This window comes from Phalacrocorax aristotelis, chromosome 2 (assembly GCF_949628215.1).
Source record: "Phalacrocorax aristotelis chromosome 2, bGulAri2.1, whole genome shotgun sequence".
In the NCBI taxonomy this organism is placed as follows: domain Eukaryota; kingdom Metazoa; phylum Chordata; class Aves; order Suliformes; family Phalacrocoracidae; genus Phalacrocorax; species Phalacrocorax aristotelis.
In genome coordinates this window covers 54,905,839-54,921,183 of record NC_134277.1, presented here as the reverse complement: position 1 = coordinate 54,921,183, position 15,345 = coordinate 54,905,839, and the positions used below count along the sequence as shown (strand labels likewise).

Sequence of the window (15,345 nt, the reverse complement as noted above, 5' to 3'; positions counted from 1 at the left end):
TGACTAATGTCAAATGGAAGCTAAAATAGCCAGCAAACTAATCAGCAAAAAACTCCTGTAGGCATAAGAAGAGCTGAATTCTTTTTGTTAATATAACGTACGTGAAATGGGGGCACAAGTCCTGTTAGAGTTTTGGGTGGATCAACAAGCAGCAATATTCTTCTATTCTTCTATTGCAGAACAATTCTGTTTTATGTTAGGAGTCTGATATACAAATACCAGGGTAAAACAAAAACCAAACACAGAAATATTTCCAAGTGACGTTACTTTACTATGTCTGCTGTATCTCTCAGGAGAAACATCTCTCAGTGCCAGCTCTTACCTAATCATCATTCTTCTCTTACTCCTTATGCCTCTTAAAAACCCCAGTGCCTAATTCTCTTCAGGAAGGAACCCGACTGCCCTTTTGACTACTCAGAAACATAGTTGACTTCTTCTAAGCTGTTTGGGCAGCTCCGTCATGGCTAGCTAAAGTGCATTAGTAAAACAAATAAATTGATGCAACACGTTTGCTTTAAGAGATGCTCACCGTAGCTGCTGAATGTAAACAACGAGTATTGTACTCTGAAGCATCTTTCACACCTACAGCATGGTTACTGAGTGTAGGAAGACTGTGCTGCATCACAAAATACTTGGAAACCAATAGGGCTGGGGACCTGTACTGGTGTAGGTTAAGTCAGACTTTATGGCTCAGCAGAGCACATAACAGAAAGGAGAGGAGAGTGTCTGAATGTGAAGAACATAAGGAAATAAATACCTAATCTGAGGCCAGCCCAGTTTCTTATCACGATGGTCCCCTCTGGCTAGTGGTACTTCTCAGCTTGTGAGAAGAGTGTGTGGTCTTGTTCTGCTGTCAGGTAGGGATGTATTTATTGATCTAGTATTAAATAACTTCAATGTACACAAGTCTATGCTTCATGGTAAGCTTAAGGGTTTTTCTGAAGAGGAAATTAATCCTGCATCTGAATTTGGAACTATAATACAAGCTTTACATAAAGCTTTATCTAAAAGTGGAGGCATTTGTCATTCAAAACTAAGGTAGGATTTGTTGGCTGAAATTAAATTATTCATATGGAAACATAAAATAATAATTTTGCCTTCATTACATGTGTAAAACAGATCAAAACTTGGGCTTTTTGTGGTCTCATATCTAGCTAACCTTAATTCCCTCACAAGTCTTTAGGGGGATTCAGCAGTGGTGTATTTTAACACATTTAGTATAATTTTGAGCTAGAAAAGCATAAACATGCACAGAGTTTTCCCTAAAAAGTATGTAAAAATCATCCTACTTCATGAGCCTCCTGTGTGACAACACAGAGACAGCTGCAGGTATGATTGACCTGCTTCCGCCTAGTAAACACATTCTTGGTTTGATAAACAAATTAAAAAATTCACTTCAAATCAAATTCTTGCAATGTCCTTATTACAAAGGGATTCCCACAATGCCTTTAAAAACAGATGCCATTTTAAACAATTGTCAAAACTTTTTAAAAATTGTAATATATTTTTTCTTTTTTGCATTCAGATTTACTCCAAAACATTAAGTTATTGAACTTTGGAGGGAAATTAAACACTTAATTTTCTGCTCAGTTTAGTAATTCATATTGGTGAAAAGTATCCTAAACACTCCTAAGTGCTCTGTTTACTTTTTTTTTTTTTTTTAAGGCAGCTCTTTAAATGCTTTTAATTAGTCACTTGGGGAGCTGACAGCTATCAAACGGAGCTTAATGATTTGTCTAGATTTGTGGGTCTGTCAACAGGCAGTCCACTGTGAGCTATAAACTATATCAGTTCACTTCATCTAAAGTAAGGGTAATGCATTTTTCACATATACCCCAACAACATAAGTACAGTTCTATACAGCTGCCTAAATCTGTGTTCTACACCTAAGCAGAACATCGCATATTTCATATTTTGCTACTTTGAAACATGTGTTAGCTTCCCAAATTAGAATTTCTAGTACGCAGATAACATCTATAACTATAGATAACATCTGTATCTATAGGCAGTGTATCGGACACTAACTTCCCCAAGACGCATAACAACCAGTGCTACTGGTGCCAGATGAGAAAGCTTCATATCATTTAGGAGGTTCTTGAGAAAATCAGAGAAGGAGGAAAAGATCTGTGTTCATATTTTCCTACTTCCTTGTCCAATCCTACAGTGTCCCTCTGTGCTGCAGAAATGCAGAGGAACTTCCCTAGCTTTACCTGTCTGAAGAACTCCTCTAGCAGAGACATGGTCCAGCGATGATGGAGATCCCAGGCCTTGGCTGGATGACTGATATCTGCTGTATGCAACAACAGTGATAAGGCTTTCGGCTTGTCAATTCTGAAAACCCAAAGGATCAGACAAATTAGTTATCTGCTCTTGCAGTGGAGAATGACTAAAATCTCACCTAAGCAGGGAAATGAGGTCATTAGAATCTTTGGCCAGGATATTAATGGAATTAATTCTATGTTCATAAAATCAGACAACTATGAAAGATGGCCTAATCTCTCAAACATACACCACTCCTGTTGTAACAGAGACATTAAGAAGTGCAAAAAGAAACTTTGCTCGGCCTTGCTCCTTTCCAGATTTGCTTGTGTGCACAAGCAGGCAGACAAGCTGCTGCTGTGCACACAAGAGCTGCTGTGTCCCCCATTTCAGCTGGGCTGCATTTTATGCAGCTCAAAAGATAAGTTAGTCCCTACCATCTTACTGTAGTAAACAGTCAGGATCTGATCTCAGGGGCACTGGTGAGTCTACACAGTAACTGATAAATGTTTTACTGTTAGAAAACTAGTGTGAGGTCAGAAGGTGATCCTTGCATCCGGTTCCACAGAACAAAAAGGGCTGTCAATTTCTTAAAACCATAATGTGAAAGGCTAGCCCAAGAACCCAGTAAATAATGCTTTCTTGGGTTGGGTAGTCTTAGTTTTTAATTCCAGCTTTTGACTGACTGAAATCATTGGAAGAGTTGTAGTTTCTGAGAGGACCAAGCAGCTAGCAACACTCTGGTCTGATACACGTATAATTCTGGGAGGCTCTGGACAGACCTGTGTCCAGGGTGAAAAAATGACCATCACTCAGAGCTTTCTGCAGTGAAAAAAGGAATTTTATGGGAAGAGCTGTGGACAAAATATTACAGCTCCCAGTGGCATACTGGGAAGAAGAAAAGGCCTTCCCCATACCGCTCCATCTGTTATCTCCTACCCCTTCCCTCAGTCAAGTTCTTTTCATCCATCCTCTGGTCATGGAGCAGGCCCCTTGCAGAGGTGGCAGCTGATACCATCTGCAGAAGGACAATGCGTAAGTTGTGTTCTGCAGATCTTATAACCTTGAGTCATACTCAAGTTGTAGAAGTCACTCAGCTGGATCATGTCCTTGATGTTACCTGATATTCAAAGGGAAATGCGCAGGGAGGCTTATCCCGACATGGTGACCTTTGCAAGCTTTCGTCCATTAGCACAGACTAGAGATGTGTATATAGGGGGGTGCCAGTCCACTCCTAAGTGAATTCATTCAAAATTCAACAGCAGAAAGGATCGATGTGGACATTAAAGAGAGCGAGCGCCTCTAGAGAGGTGCTTTTGAAGTCAAACGCAATGGCAAAGAACCAGCTGAAATGCAGCCCCTCACTGCACAGTGTCGTGAAGTGACTCACCCTTCTGGCTGCTGCAAAGCATTCTTCATGGCTTTGATTTGCTGGAAGTGACAGGACATATCGGTGGCCAACACCATCTCAATCACTAGAGCTCTGAATTCCCTTTTGGATGGCATCATGATGAGAGGAGCAAGGAAAGAAAAACACAAAACCCAGCATCAGACACACTCCCGTTTCTTTTGTTATCTATCTGCAAATTATTGACAGCACTTCTGCCTTTGTATGTCAGTCTTTCCATTATCTCTCTTTCAGGGATGGGGAAGAGGATGAATGATTTTCTACACAAACACAGGAGTGGGAAGGCTGCAAATTAAGCTACGTGGCTAATCCTTACTAAAAGAAATTCTAGATGTTTTTAAAAGAGTGCATTAGTATCAGTATTCCTTTTTCAATTAAGAACAAACCTCTTAAATGGATTTCTTTTATAGGGCATTCTTAGAAGGATGTAAAAAGACTGTTTAAAGCCTCAGCATGTATCAGGTAAACTTTTGAATCTGAATCTCTATCCAATTGACTAAAACTTGTTCATGCCTATGTTGAAAGCTTAGTCATATTATTAAAGGAAAAACAGCATGTTAAAAAAAATCTCCTACTATATATGATGCATATATGGAGTGAAGACCTTTGAGAACCTGCATTACTTCCCTGATATTATTAATTCAGACTATTCCTGCATGAATTTTTGTTAAGCAAACTTGTTTAGGATCCAGTTGAAATTTCTTTGAAGATAATATGAATGTCCCAGAGATTTTAAAATACCAGAACATTCTGATCTAGCACACAATACAAATTTATTTTCTTTTTCTCTCAGTTCAGCTATCCACAGGCTAACAGAGGAAGAACAGCACAAGGTTATCATACCAGCTCAGGATTTGGGAGATTCAGAAATGGGTCAGCTTTCATTTAAAAATAAAAGTTACCATTCTTCTTTTCATGAATGTTTCATGAAGGACATGGTCTATTTTGAGCATGTCTCTTTTGCCTCTGGTGGCTGTGCTCAAGTTCCAGCCCCAGGCCACCACTGTGTAGACAGCCAAGGCTGCTGTGCTTCTCCATCCCATGGGTGGCACATAATGAGGCCTCCCTGCCAGGAGTTCTGCACACACGTTAAGACAGCATCAGCTGGCCTCACTCTTCCCCCAGTATGCCCACCTCCTCCTCCCCACACTTATGTACAACCACCTGCATATCCAACAGCATTCAAGATGATTACATGGTACTTGAAAACAAACTTGTTTTAAATTATTTTGGATCTCTTTTTTTTTTTTGCCAGTCCTGGTCAGTTCCCTGGTCTGGTTTGTTCCCAGCATCACAGACATCTCTGTCAATACAAGCAAGAGAGGCAGGAGGGGAGAACCTGAATGCATAGAAACAAACTTTTAGAAGCTAAGCTGTGGGAACAATTAGTGCTTGGGATTATTCCTGGGAAACAGCAGACAATTCACTACATCCTCTGGAGTGCAACTCCATCGTAACAGTCTGCATGGGATACTTTGTGCATAGCTTATTGCAGCAGGGATGCAAAAGCAAAGGGCTCAGCTCCGGCGAATGAGTCACTGACTTCAGTGCCAGCATGCACATACGCTCACAAGCACACAAATTCTGGTTTCCCTTTTAGAGATGTAAATCTGGGACATGCACATTCTCTGACCTCTGCACATATTTAGGAACATTGTTTCCTCTGAAACTGAGAGGAAGAATACTTCAGAGACATTCAGAAAGAAAGCATTTCAATACTGAAGGGTTCTTATTTGTCGCTTCCAGCATCAGGCAGCACAGTAGCAGGGGACTTGGAAAGGTGTGTGGACCTAAACAATTTACTGGACATGGGTGACGCATGACAGAAAATCTCAAAAGACATACGCTAAAGGACAACAGGCTTGTGCATTTGTTGCCAGGTTGAGAGAAGGCTGAAACACTTCACAGAGAGAACTGAAGATAGAAATTTTACCATCTCCTTGCTTTTGCAGCTCAGTCAGGTTGGAGCCTGGGATACACACAGCTGTCACTTTTTGCTCTGACCAGCTTCAGCACTTAGTTTCTGCAATTGTCTTCTAAGTCTACACAACACATTATGGTTCTGCAGTCTGCATGCTGCATAGCACTGCTTCCAGCACAAATCCAAAATGTAGCCCCACAGTAGCTACTACGAAGAAAATTAACTCTATCCCAGCCAAAACCAGCACACCTGGCTGAGTACCCCCCAGAAACACTTTGCAAGAGGTGTTTCCACTGAGGTATCACTGGACTATATTTAATGATGGTAATAATGCACAAAAGCCTGTTAATGTTTTCCATGACATACTTTCAAAGGGATTTGGCTTTCACCTGGGCTAACACCTTTGTATGGGAAAAGCACAGTACAGAAAAGCAGGGGAAAAGAACATCAACTGAAATAGCTTCCTTTTATTTATTTTTAAGAAAACAGATTTTACAATCTCAGAGAAGAAATGAAGCAAGAGAAGAGGCTGCACTACTTTCAAATGCCTACACATTGCTGTGAAACTCTGCAAAAGTATAGCACTGAACACATAGGCTTTATAAATGTTATTATTTTTGACATATGGTGAAGATACTGACAAATTCAGCTCTCACTGCCAGGGTTACCAATGGAATTAGACAGTCAAAGGTCCCCCTGTTAGTTCTGCAATATCTTCTTGTCCTTTATTCCCCATGACTGAAACCCAGTTTTGTGTTCAGGAAGAAGTTCACGTAGAACCAAATTAACTCACTCAAATTGTAATTGTCCTGAGTGATTTATTAAATCACTTGACTCAAGACAAATTATCCCAGTCTTTAAAAAATAGGTAACCTAAAATTGTACCCAAGAAAAGGAGAAAAAATGCAATCTAATGAAAAAGTGAGGACGCTTATATCTCTACAATCTATCGGCTACAGCAAGCTGATAGAGGCAGACACGCCCTTGAGTTCATCTCCAGAGAGTGAGTCACAGCTACATCGTGCTAAGTATTCACAAGCAAGGTCATATCAGAACTTTTTCCAATCAAGACAACTTGCCTATCAGCTCAGGCCAAGGAAATATCCTAGACGCAATTTGCCCTCCATTGACCATTAAGAGATAAACCTATCTCCTGTTTTATTCCTGGTCATGCACCATCATGGCAACAAGTATGGTATGAATACAGACAAGGTGTCCTGAGACCTGCATCATCCAGACTGGTTTTCATGACATGAAAATGACAGTGCTCGCCAGTACTTCCTCCCCACTTGCACCATCTCTCTCTTACCTGAGAGCTAGTAAAAAATCTTACCCAAAGAAGAGAAAAATGATCCTCCAAAGACATCGTCTGCAGAGCAGCCTTGACAAAAAAAGCATGAGCCAAATGGACCAAGGAAACTATTAAATAGCAGAGAGATGACACGTTCCCTCATGACATCAGCAGATAATTTAGAAGTTGGTATTACCTTCCAGAGCTATACAAGCCATGAAAGGAGACAACTGAAACGGCACAAGAAAAAGGGGCACGTTGGGATCTGCGGTCACCCTGGCAGCACAGGTAAAGCAAGCCCTCACCAGAAACACCGTCAGAGCCGGCTTAATTTTCCTTCTTTCAGCAACAGTCAGCAAGGTTTCTGTTTGCAGACTGTTTGTCACTGAGGCATTGTGGTGGAATGAAAAACGCCTCCCTTGACTCCTTAACTGATGTCATGCTGTCAACAGTTTTTACACTCCTTACGGTACAAGGGAATCAACTGGTGGTGGAGAAGTACCTACACACCCTTCACCCTAAGCACTCCCCTGAAGAGCCTGCAGTCCTGCGTGCTTGTCAAGAGTCACAACTGATCTGCAGCTATTCTCTGTGCAATGCCAGGGTGGCTCTGGCTTCACTTTCAACCTCCAAACTGGTAGCTGAGGCAAGAACTAGTGGGGGACAGCAATCCCCCATGGGCCTTCCCATCCTCACACTGAAAACCCCACCTCCAGGAGAGGGGCTGCCATTTCCTGGCTGGCAGCATCACAGCACCAGGGGGAGTCCCTTGGAGCCTGCTAGAGACCACCAGATACTGCCAGAGATCACTGGACACCACTGGAGACCCCCAGAAAGTGACGCAGACCACCAGAGACCATTGGACACCGCTGGAGACCCCCAGAGAGTGATGCAGACCCCCGGAGATCATCGGAGACTGACGGAGATGAACGGACACCACTGGAGATCAACACTCTCCGATGATCTCCACTGGTGTCCAGTGGTCTCAGGTAGTCTCCAGTGGTTTCTGTTGCTTTCCAGTGGAGACTCCCAGAGATCATCGGAGAGCGTCGGAGACCAACAGACACTGCTGGAGATCATCAGAGAGCTATGGACACCACTGGAGACCACTGGAACCTGTTGGACTCCCCTGGAGCACCACCAAGGCTATTGGGGCCTGGAGGTGACATTTGTTCAGTCTGAGGATGAGAAAGCCAGTGGGGGTGGCCATCCTCAGCTAGCTCTCGCTCAGCTGCTTTGGCAAGATTGGCCAATAAACAAGTAAAACAATAATACAAAACAATAAAACCCAAATAAAAAGACAAGAAAAGCCAATTTCAAAACCAAAAAATGCTCTCCTCTCTCATTTGGCACTTTTGAGGCTGCACACGGACTCCTGTGTGTTGTTCTGGTCCCTCCAGCACAGCAAAGACACTGAAACATGTCACGCGGGCCCAGCCCAGCACCCGTGAAATGGTGAGGGGCCAGGGTACATGGCAGACAAGGGCAGGCTGAGGGAACTGCTGCTGTGCAGCTGGCAGAAGAGAAGGCTCAGGGCTGGGTCTCACTGGTGCTCTTTCCAAAACATGATGTTGTTTTCATGACCCAATACCACATAGATAATCACCCTGTTTATCTCCCACATACACTTCACTATTGCTACTTTTGGTATTCAGAGGTATTTACACCTTGGTTTCCAATCAACAGCACTGTTTGGTTTGCTCCCACGTGGAGCCATGGAGCACACTGGCAGGTATCCAGCACAGGTTACTGGGGCCCAGGGCTTGCAGCAAACTGGGGAACACAGAAAACTGATAGTCTTGGTGCACCTCAAGCACTCCACGTCAAGTTTGCTCTCTACTTAAGTAAAAACATGGGGGCTCTTTGGTTTGGTTTGGTTCGCTTTGTGGGGGTTTAGTTTGGGGAGTGGTGGTGTTGCCTTTTTATCCGCTACATCACCTATTGCCCTCTTACAGCAAAAAAGTCCAACCTGTTGCATCACTTACTCAACTATTTTCACGTCCTTCCACTCCTCTCTTTTTTAACACTTGCCTAGCTTGATTGTGCTCAGAGACAGAATACAAAACCCCATTCAGCACCGTGGAAACTTGGGCTAGAATGAAATAGCCCTCCTTCATTCACACGAGTTGCAGCTAAATTGCTGACGGACCACGAAGGAGCAAGGCGGAATAAGGCCATTCCAAACATACGCAGGCAGAAGGGCTGCTGCACTTGGGCAGCTCTTTCCAACCGCTCATTTTCTGGAGCAGAGTAGCCCCCAAGGGAAAACTGCCCTTCTTCAAATGTGTGGAGAAAAATGGGATCCATTTGCTCAGTGTTATAATGCAATTCGCATTATAACTCAATGTGGTATGATTTTTACTGGCTACAGTGTTCAGTGCATTCTCATTAACTAACAGCCCTAAAAGGTGCAGTGACCAATTTAGGATCTCACAGCAGGTTTTGAGGATGCATCTGGATTAGTTGCAAATCTGACCTAATTCCTATTTACTTCGGACACAATCAGGAGCAACTGATTGAACTGTAATCAGAATCTGGCAGTCTGGATCAGATCTTGAGACAGACATGGCCTGGAGCCTTCCAAATATGTCTTTAGTAAACATTGCAGTTCACAGGTACAGTTTACATTCAACACAGGAGACTCAGGACACGTTCAGAGAGGGCACTTGAGCATTTTACTCCTCGCAGAGTTGCAGCCAGGTCTGCCCTCAGAATTGAAATCAACGTTATTGTGGCAATTAAGGGACTGCAGAACGCAGACCATAGGCACAAAAGGTTGCTCCCGAGCGTAAGCAGCTCGACAGTTGTTGAAACTGGCCTAAAGGACAGGGCAGGAGCTGTGCTATGCCTTCTTAGCTTGCACCTCTCTGTCCTATGCTCCATCACACACTACACACTGGCAGCAGCATTTCTTCAGGTTTCTCACTGAGCTGCACAGGAAAAGGCGCCATCAACATACAGCAGGGGACACAAGTATTGCCATGAGTGATGTTGACTGCCAACTTTTATGGGGATTTCGTACAGCCCATCTAAGGTAAGGCATTGGAAACAGTGCTGGAATTTGCTAGGGCTGAGTCACATGCAACCATGGTTTCCCTCATCTTTTTTCTTCACAGTTCCCTATTACAGAGCTTGGAACAATTAGGGCGTGTTCAAGAAGGCAGAAGCTGCAGTAAGAGCCTCAAACAACTCTCTGAGCCACCGGCTGAACCCTAACTGTAATGGCTGACCAGCACTCTGCATCTGCCTTCAATTTCTCTAGTCCATCTTCAAATGCATTTCTGTTGTTTGTCTTGACAACCACTGTGGAATCATATTTTGTGCTAAGTATTTCTGTTGAAGCCTTCCATCCATTCCTGTCACTATTGTCACACTCTAGCTGTCTGTACGTTTCTGTGTAAGCCAGTTCAGCTGGTTTTGCTGTAGAGACTGGATGGAGATCTGCACCTCCAGAGGCTGATCCAGAGAAGCATCTCCATCTGAGGCTCCAGATGGCTCTTGTCATCCTCAGAGAAGTGGAATGAATTGTCCTTTGGAGGTATTGCCTTGCTCCCTGAAGTAAGAAGAAAGCTTAGACAATTTGCTTCTTCACATTAGGGGAAACGAATTCCAACAGAAGTGAGTTGGCAGAATCACCCAGGAGATCTGTGGCAGAGTGAAAAACTGAGCTTGGCTTTCTCATTCATCCTCTTCTAGATCACTGCTTGTAGCAACAAAAATAAAATTATATTGAAGTGGTCCCTACTGAGAGTATTATGGCTCTGCTAGGGTTTGGGAATGGGGTTTCTTGCAAGCCCCCTCAACTGAAGATCCCTTGTGTACTTAAAGGTTTTTTTTATAGACCTGGTTGTGCTGCTTGGCTGACTAATTCAGGATTTTACTATTTCTCATTATACCTCCAGATGTTTTTTTCTTACAGTAGAATATACATTTCCCTAAGGCCAGAGTCTAGGAGCTTGGGAGACATCACATACTCACACCTATAACCTACCACTGAGAAAAAGTTAGGCACTACCAAATTTGAAAATAGATTCTAAGAGAATTTGCCTTTTAATAACCCCTGCAGAATTAGGGAAAGGAGCAACTAGGTGGAGAGAGCAGGTTGTCAGGGAACAGGGTCAGGAAAACCAACTGGAGAAGCGGGAAACCTGAAGTGAGTTTCTTGGTTTATTACTGTCATATGCTGAATAATAACTCATCATGTGGCCAATGTCACAGCTTTGATTTTCTGTTTTCTAACCAATGTCCTACATACGATTCAGGTATAAACATGGTACCTGGCACAGTCCCATGAGCAAGCACAGTTTTATAACATCTTTACTACTGATTGCTGAGATAAACTCTGGCTGATTTTACATCTAAATACTTTCAAGCTTTGCATTGACCAATCTGGCCTGTATTTCCTCTTCAGAATAATTACTTCATGAGTTTACCTTTCTTGCCTCAGAGAACATTACATCATTGTGTTGGATACTTTGGTGGATGTGTCTTCGCTCCATATCAGCGTCCACCTTAGAGCAGTATCCTAATGAAGGACTCACATCCCCTTGCACTGATGGGAAACGGACAGGAAAAAGGCCATTCTAGATCGCTTAACCCCTATGCTAGGAACAAAATGTAAGACCTCCTGAAGTGAGATATTTTGTTCACTTTGTCCCATTGAAGTCTCAGTATTTTATTCTCATGGAAACTGATAGGAAAAACACTCCACCCAAGACAACATTTTCCATGGCTGATTCTCACTAAAGGTATAACACTCAGAATACGCATGTGCCCATCCTGAATGCTTTTAAAAGAAAAAAACCTACCAAAACCCAAAAGAAAACCAAAACAAAAAACCCCCCCTTTTTTTACAAAAGATACTTTTACAAGAAAAGGGTATGATTATGCAACCGTGCACACACTATTATGTACAAAAGAAGGCTCTGACCAAAGTCATCTTCAGTCAAAAAACATTTAAGGTTTCTCACTGCAGTCTCAAAAGGAATAACATTGATTGACAAGAAGGGCTCAGAATTATTTGAGGGACAAAACCCCAAGCAGCTTTATGGACAAAGTATTGCGTTAAAGGTTACTTCCCAAAAATGTACTCCAATACAGAGTTAAGGAGCTAAACATTTTCCAGATGCCTTTTTAATCCTGTACTTGATGGTAAAGGGCTTGCACTAAACATACTCTGTTTCAATAAAGTGCATGGAAATTATTAACAATGAAATACAGTGCCAGAAAAGACACCTATAACAGTATCTTGGAAAGCATTTGTTTACTTTGCAGTTTATTTTCTTAATTCACTGTGATCTGGTTTTGTTATACTTCATTTACTTGTTGATGACTTGCATAAATGGGATTCATGAAATAAGGCAACTCAACTGATTTTCAAATATTTAATATGCAAGAGAGTTTTTTTAAATGGAGAATGTTTAAGTTTAAGTACTAGTAAGCATTAAACTCTTTTCTCTTTGACTGTAGCCCAGAAGATCTTTTTCAGTCTCACCTGCTTTCCTTACAAAAACTGTGCCCATTTAGTTTGCAACAGTAAAATGTAGCTCTAATTTTCTGCATTTCTTTCCTGAAAATACACTTCCTAACTAGACGACTGAATACCACAGAGTGATAAAACCCACATAGATGTCTAGGATTGCAAAATCCACTGACCATCAGATTTTCTCTTACAAGTAATGTGAAAAAACAAGAGAGAGCTCAGCTCAGAAAGGCACTTAAGAATTTGCTTTCCAAAACCCAACACTCAGGCCTTTTGCTGAGAGAGATTTATCTGGTGTGTCTAAAAAAAAAAAAAAAAAGTTACATTTTGACATGCTTTAATAGTTTCCCAAAGCATCCTTCAATACTGAGGGTCCTATTTTTGAGTGCTAGTCTGGGAAACTCTAGGGTTCTTGGCTTTTTTCTCAACACCTCAGATCCTGCTGAAGCCAGCCGATGTTTCCAGTGCTTCCAAAATGTTTGCCTATGGGATTTCAAACTGGCTGTCAAAAGCAAAAGCACACAAAAATCACCATGTTTTGGTATTAGAGCACATCCAGATAATGGCCTTTATTCTGCAGCTGCTGCTTGATCAGCAGCTACAAAATAATAAAGCCCTACTTGAGAGAGAACAAAAAGCAATCGAAATCACTCAGTATTTTTGCTTCAGCAGTTAGTGTATTTCTTAAAGAGACAGGTTAATCTCTGAAACTTTGTGTCCAAGCATATTGCGTCAGCATAACACACATGTTGACACTCCAGAATCAATGAGAAATATCTGAATCTAGCTTTGATTCAAGCAAGAACAGTTTAAAGCTCCAAAGCAGACCATTTTCCTAAAGACAGTCTCTGTGCAATGAAGCATGCTCAACTAGCTGCTCCACTGTTCCTGTAGAGAGTGGCTCTAAAGCTGCTGGTTCTAGTCAGTTATTTCCTTGTGTTTCCCCCACAAAAGGAAACAGTAATTTGCTGCCTATATTTGACAAGGCATTACCAGCTGTAGCTGAAAAAAAAAAAAAAATTAGATTTTTAACACCTCAGTGCAATTTTTGGTTATTTTTAAGTTCCTGCTTGCTGCCCACCATGAGACTATTTTCTCTATTGAGGGATAGAATTTCTCAGGCCACTCCTCCACAACACTCACATTGATTGAAATCAGCCACATTAAGTTCCTGAGTTTTATTCCTGGTGTTCAGCTATGAGATTGCATCACTATCCACAAGTTGAAATAAATAGGAAGTTGAGGCTACACAGATTAGCAAGCACAGTGTTCACTGACCAGCTTGCTAGAAACTAGGCCCTGGAGAAGGGCTCATTTCCCCACGTTTATATTCAAATAACATGAACTAACTGCTCAGCACTGTATCACATTTAAGTGTATGCAGGAGGCACCATGCGTCACAGAAGAGCCCACACGTTGCTTCCCCTCTCATGAGAAAGACCATGGAGCAAGATTCTTCCTGTCTAGCACACTGGGCTGTTTTTGAAGTACCACCCATTGGAGTTCAAAAAACTCCACAAAAACAGAAAACCCTCATCAGTATGAACTATCTGCTATTAGAAAGCAAATCATGGTTTGATTTTGGCACATAAATCATATGTTGCATGAGGCTTATTTTAAATGACAGCTTCTTACATCACCTTGGCATATATAGTATGAGTATAGATTATTACTATAGATCTATGTTTCTTGTACTGGATTATTTTTTTCATTAAGTCCCATTTATAACTTCCAGGCAGGGAGTGTCAAAGTAGATAAAGGTTTTGTTTATGCTTTAGGATGAACAAATAGCAAGGCTACCTCTAGACTCAGTTACAAATGGATGTGTACAAAGGGTGTCTCTGAGAGACTTGGAAATTAATTGGGAGTCAATTTGCATATTACAATCCATTGTCACCAAGTCTAGTCTCACTACCAGAGGTGAAAACTGAAAGCAGAATTAAGCAAGACAAACAACTTTCAAAGTTCTTTTTCTCATAGTAATAGAAATACTAATATGCAATAGAAAAGAATGCATATTGCCATTCAAACAAGGTAATAACAGTCTATGGTGATGCTGCAATGTTCCTAGGCAGCCACCATGTTAATTTTTACCTCCAGTCGTCCTTTGAGAGATTAGATAAAATATTCATCTCTTCATCATCTTGCAAAAGACGATAAGCCGCACTAACATGGTGATTTTCAAGCACAGACCGGTCATTATATAGAATGGCTGAGTCTGACCTAGCATTTAAAAGAAAACATAGGAAAGGTTATGCTTCTTCCCTGTCTAAAGAGTCTCACATTCACAAGTTTTCCTTTGATCGGCTATAGAAATTACTTCTGTAGCACAGATACGAGCACTTTACGAGAACTTGTAATACTTGGTTCACTGCCGTTATTTAGTAGAAGAAAGCTAAAGATCCAAATTCACCATAAAATCTATTTCATCAGCTGAGACTCACCTAGTCTTTTGGTTACATATATTTAAAAAAATGCTGAGAGCTGTGAGAGATATGTAAATTTAGATGAATCACAAGGCTCTTTTCCTGTTCTTGTGTATGTTGCTCTCATATTAAAGCCTGACTGTACCCAACTAAGCAATTACAATATGTGTCCCAATATTGTTTTCAGAGCAGCAAACTGGCTGTAAGGAAGATGTAACAGAACTGTTTTCTGTCACCTGTGTGCTAGACTATGCTGTCCAGACGGACAATTGCCAGTGGGATAGAGTAAGACCAAAGGTACTTCATGCCTCATTTTAAGCTCCAGGTCATAGATCTGAGATTGATGAATGGCTAAACTGGTATGAATACAAAGCTCTTGCTGGAAGTTAATGGCAACAGAGGGTGAGTAGGATTTGTTACAGACCCCACTCAGTTCTGCTTCCCAGAGGGCAGTATGTATTTTTCTTCCCTGACACTTTAGATGTCTCTGATGTTCAGTGTTACCGAAATGAAATTACAATTGCCCTTCCTTGAATACCTCTGTAGGTATTTGGGAAA

General features: G+C 41.6%; 1 protein-coding gene across 6 annotated transcripts in view; it reads right to left on the bottom strand.

Moving 5' to 3' along the window:
* PDE1C (phosphodiesterase 1C) overlaps positions 1-15,345 on the bottom strand; it is a 346,739-nt gene that overhangs the window by 75,983 nt on the left and 255,411 nt on the right. For all 6 annotated transcript variants that reach the window (XM_075083627.1, XM_075083628.1, XM_075083631.1 and 3 more), the window contains exons 10-12: positions 14,456-14,584; positions 3,650-3,751; positions 2,211-2,331 (exon numbers count right to left, since the gene is read on the bottom strand). In XM_075083627.1, the coding sequence (XP_074939728.1) occupies positions 2,211-2,331; positions 3,650-3,751; positions 14,456-14,584 (352 nt within the window). The remainder of the gene's footprint in view (positions 1-2,210; positions 2,332-3,649; positions 3,752-14,455; positions 14,585-15,345) is intronic.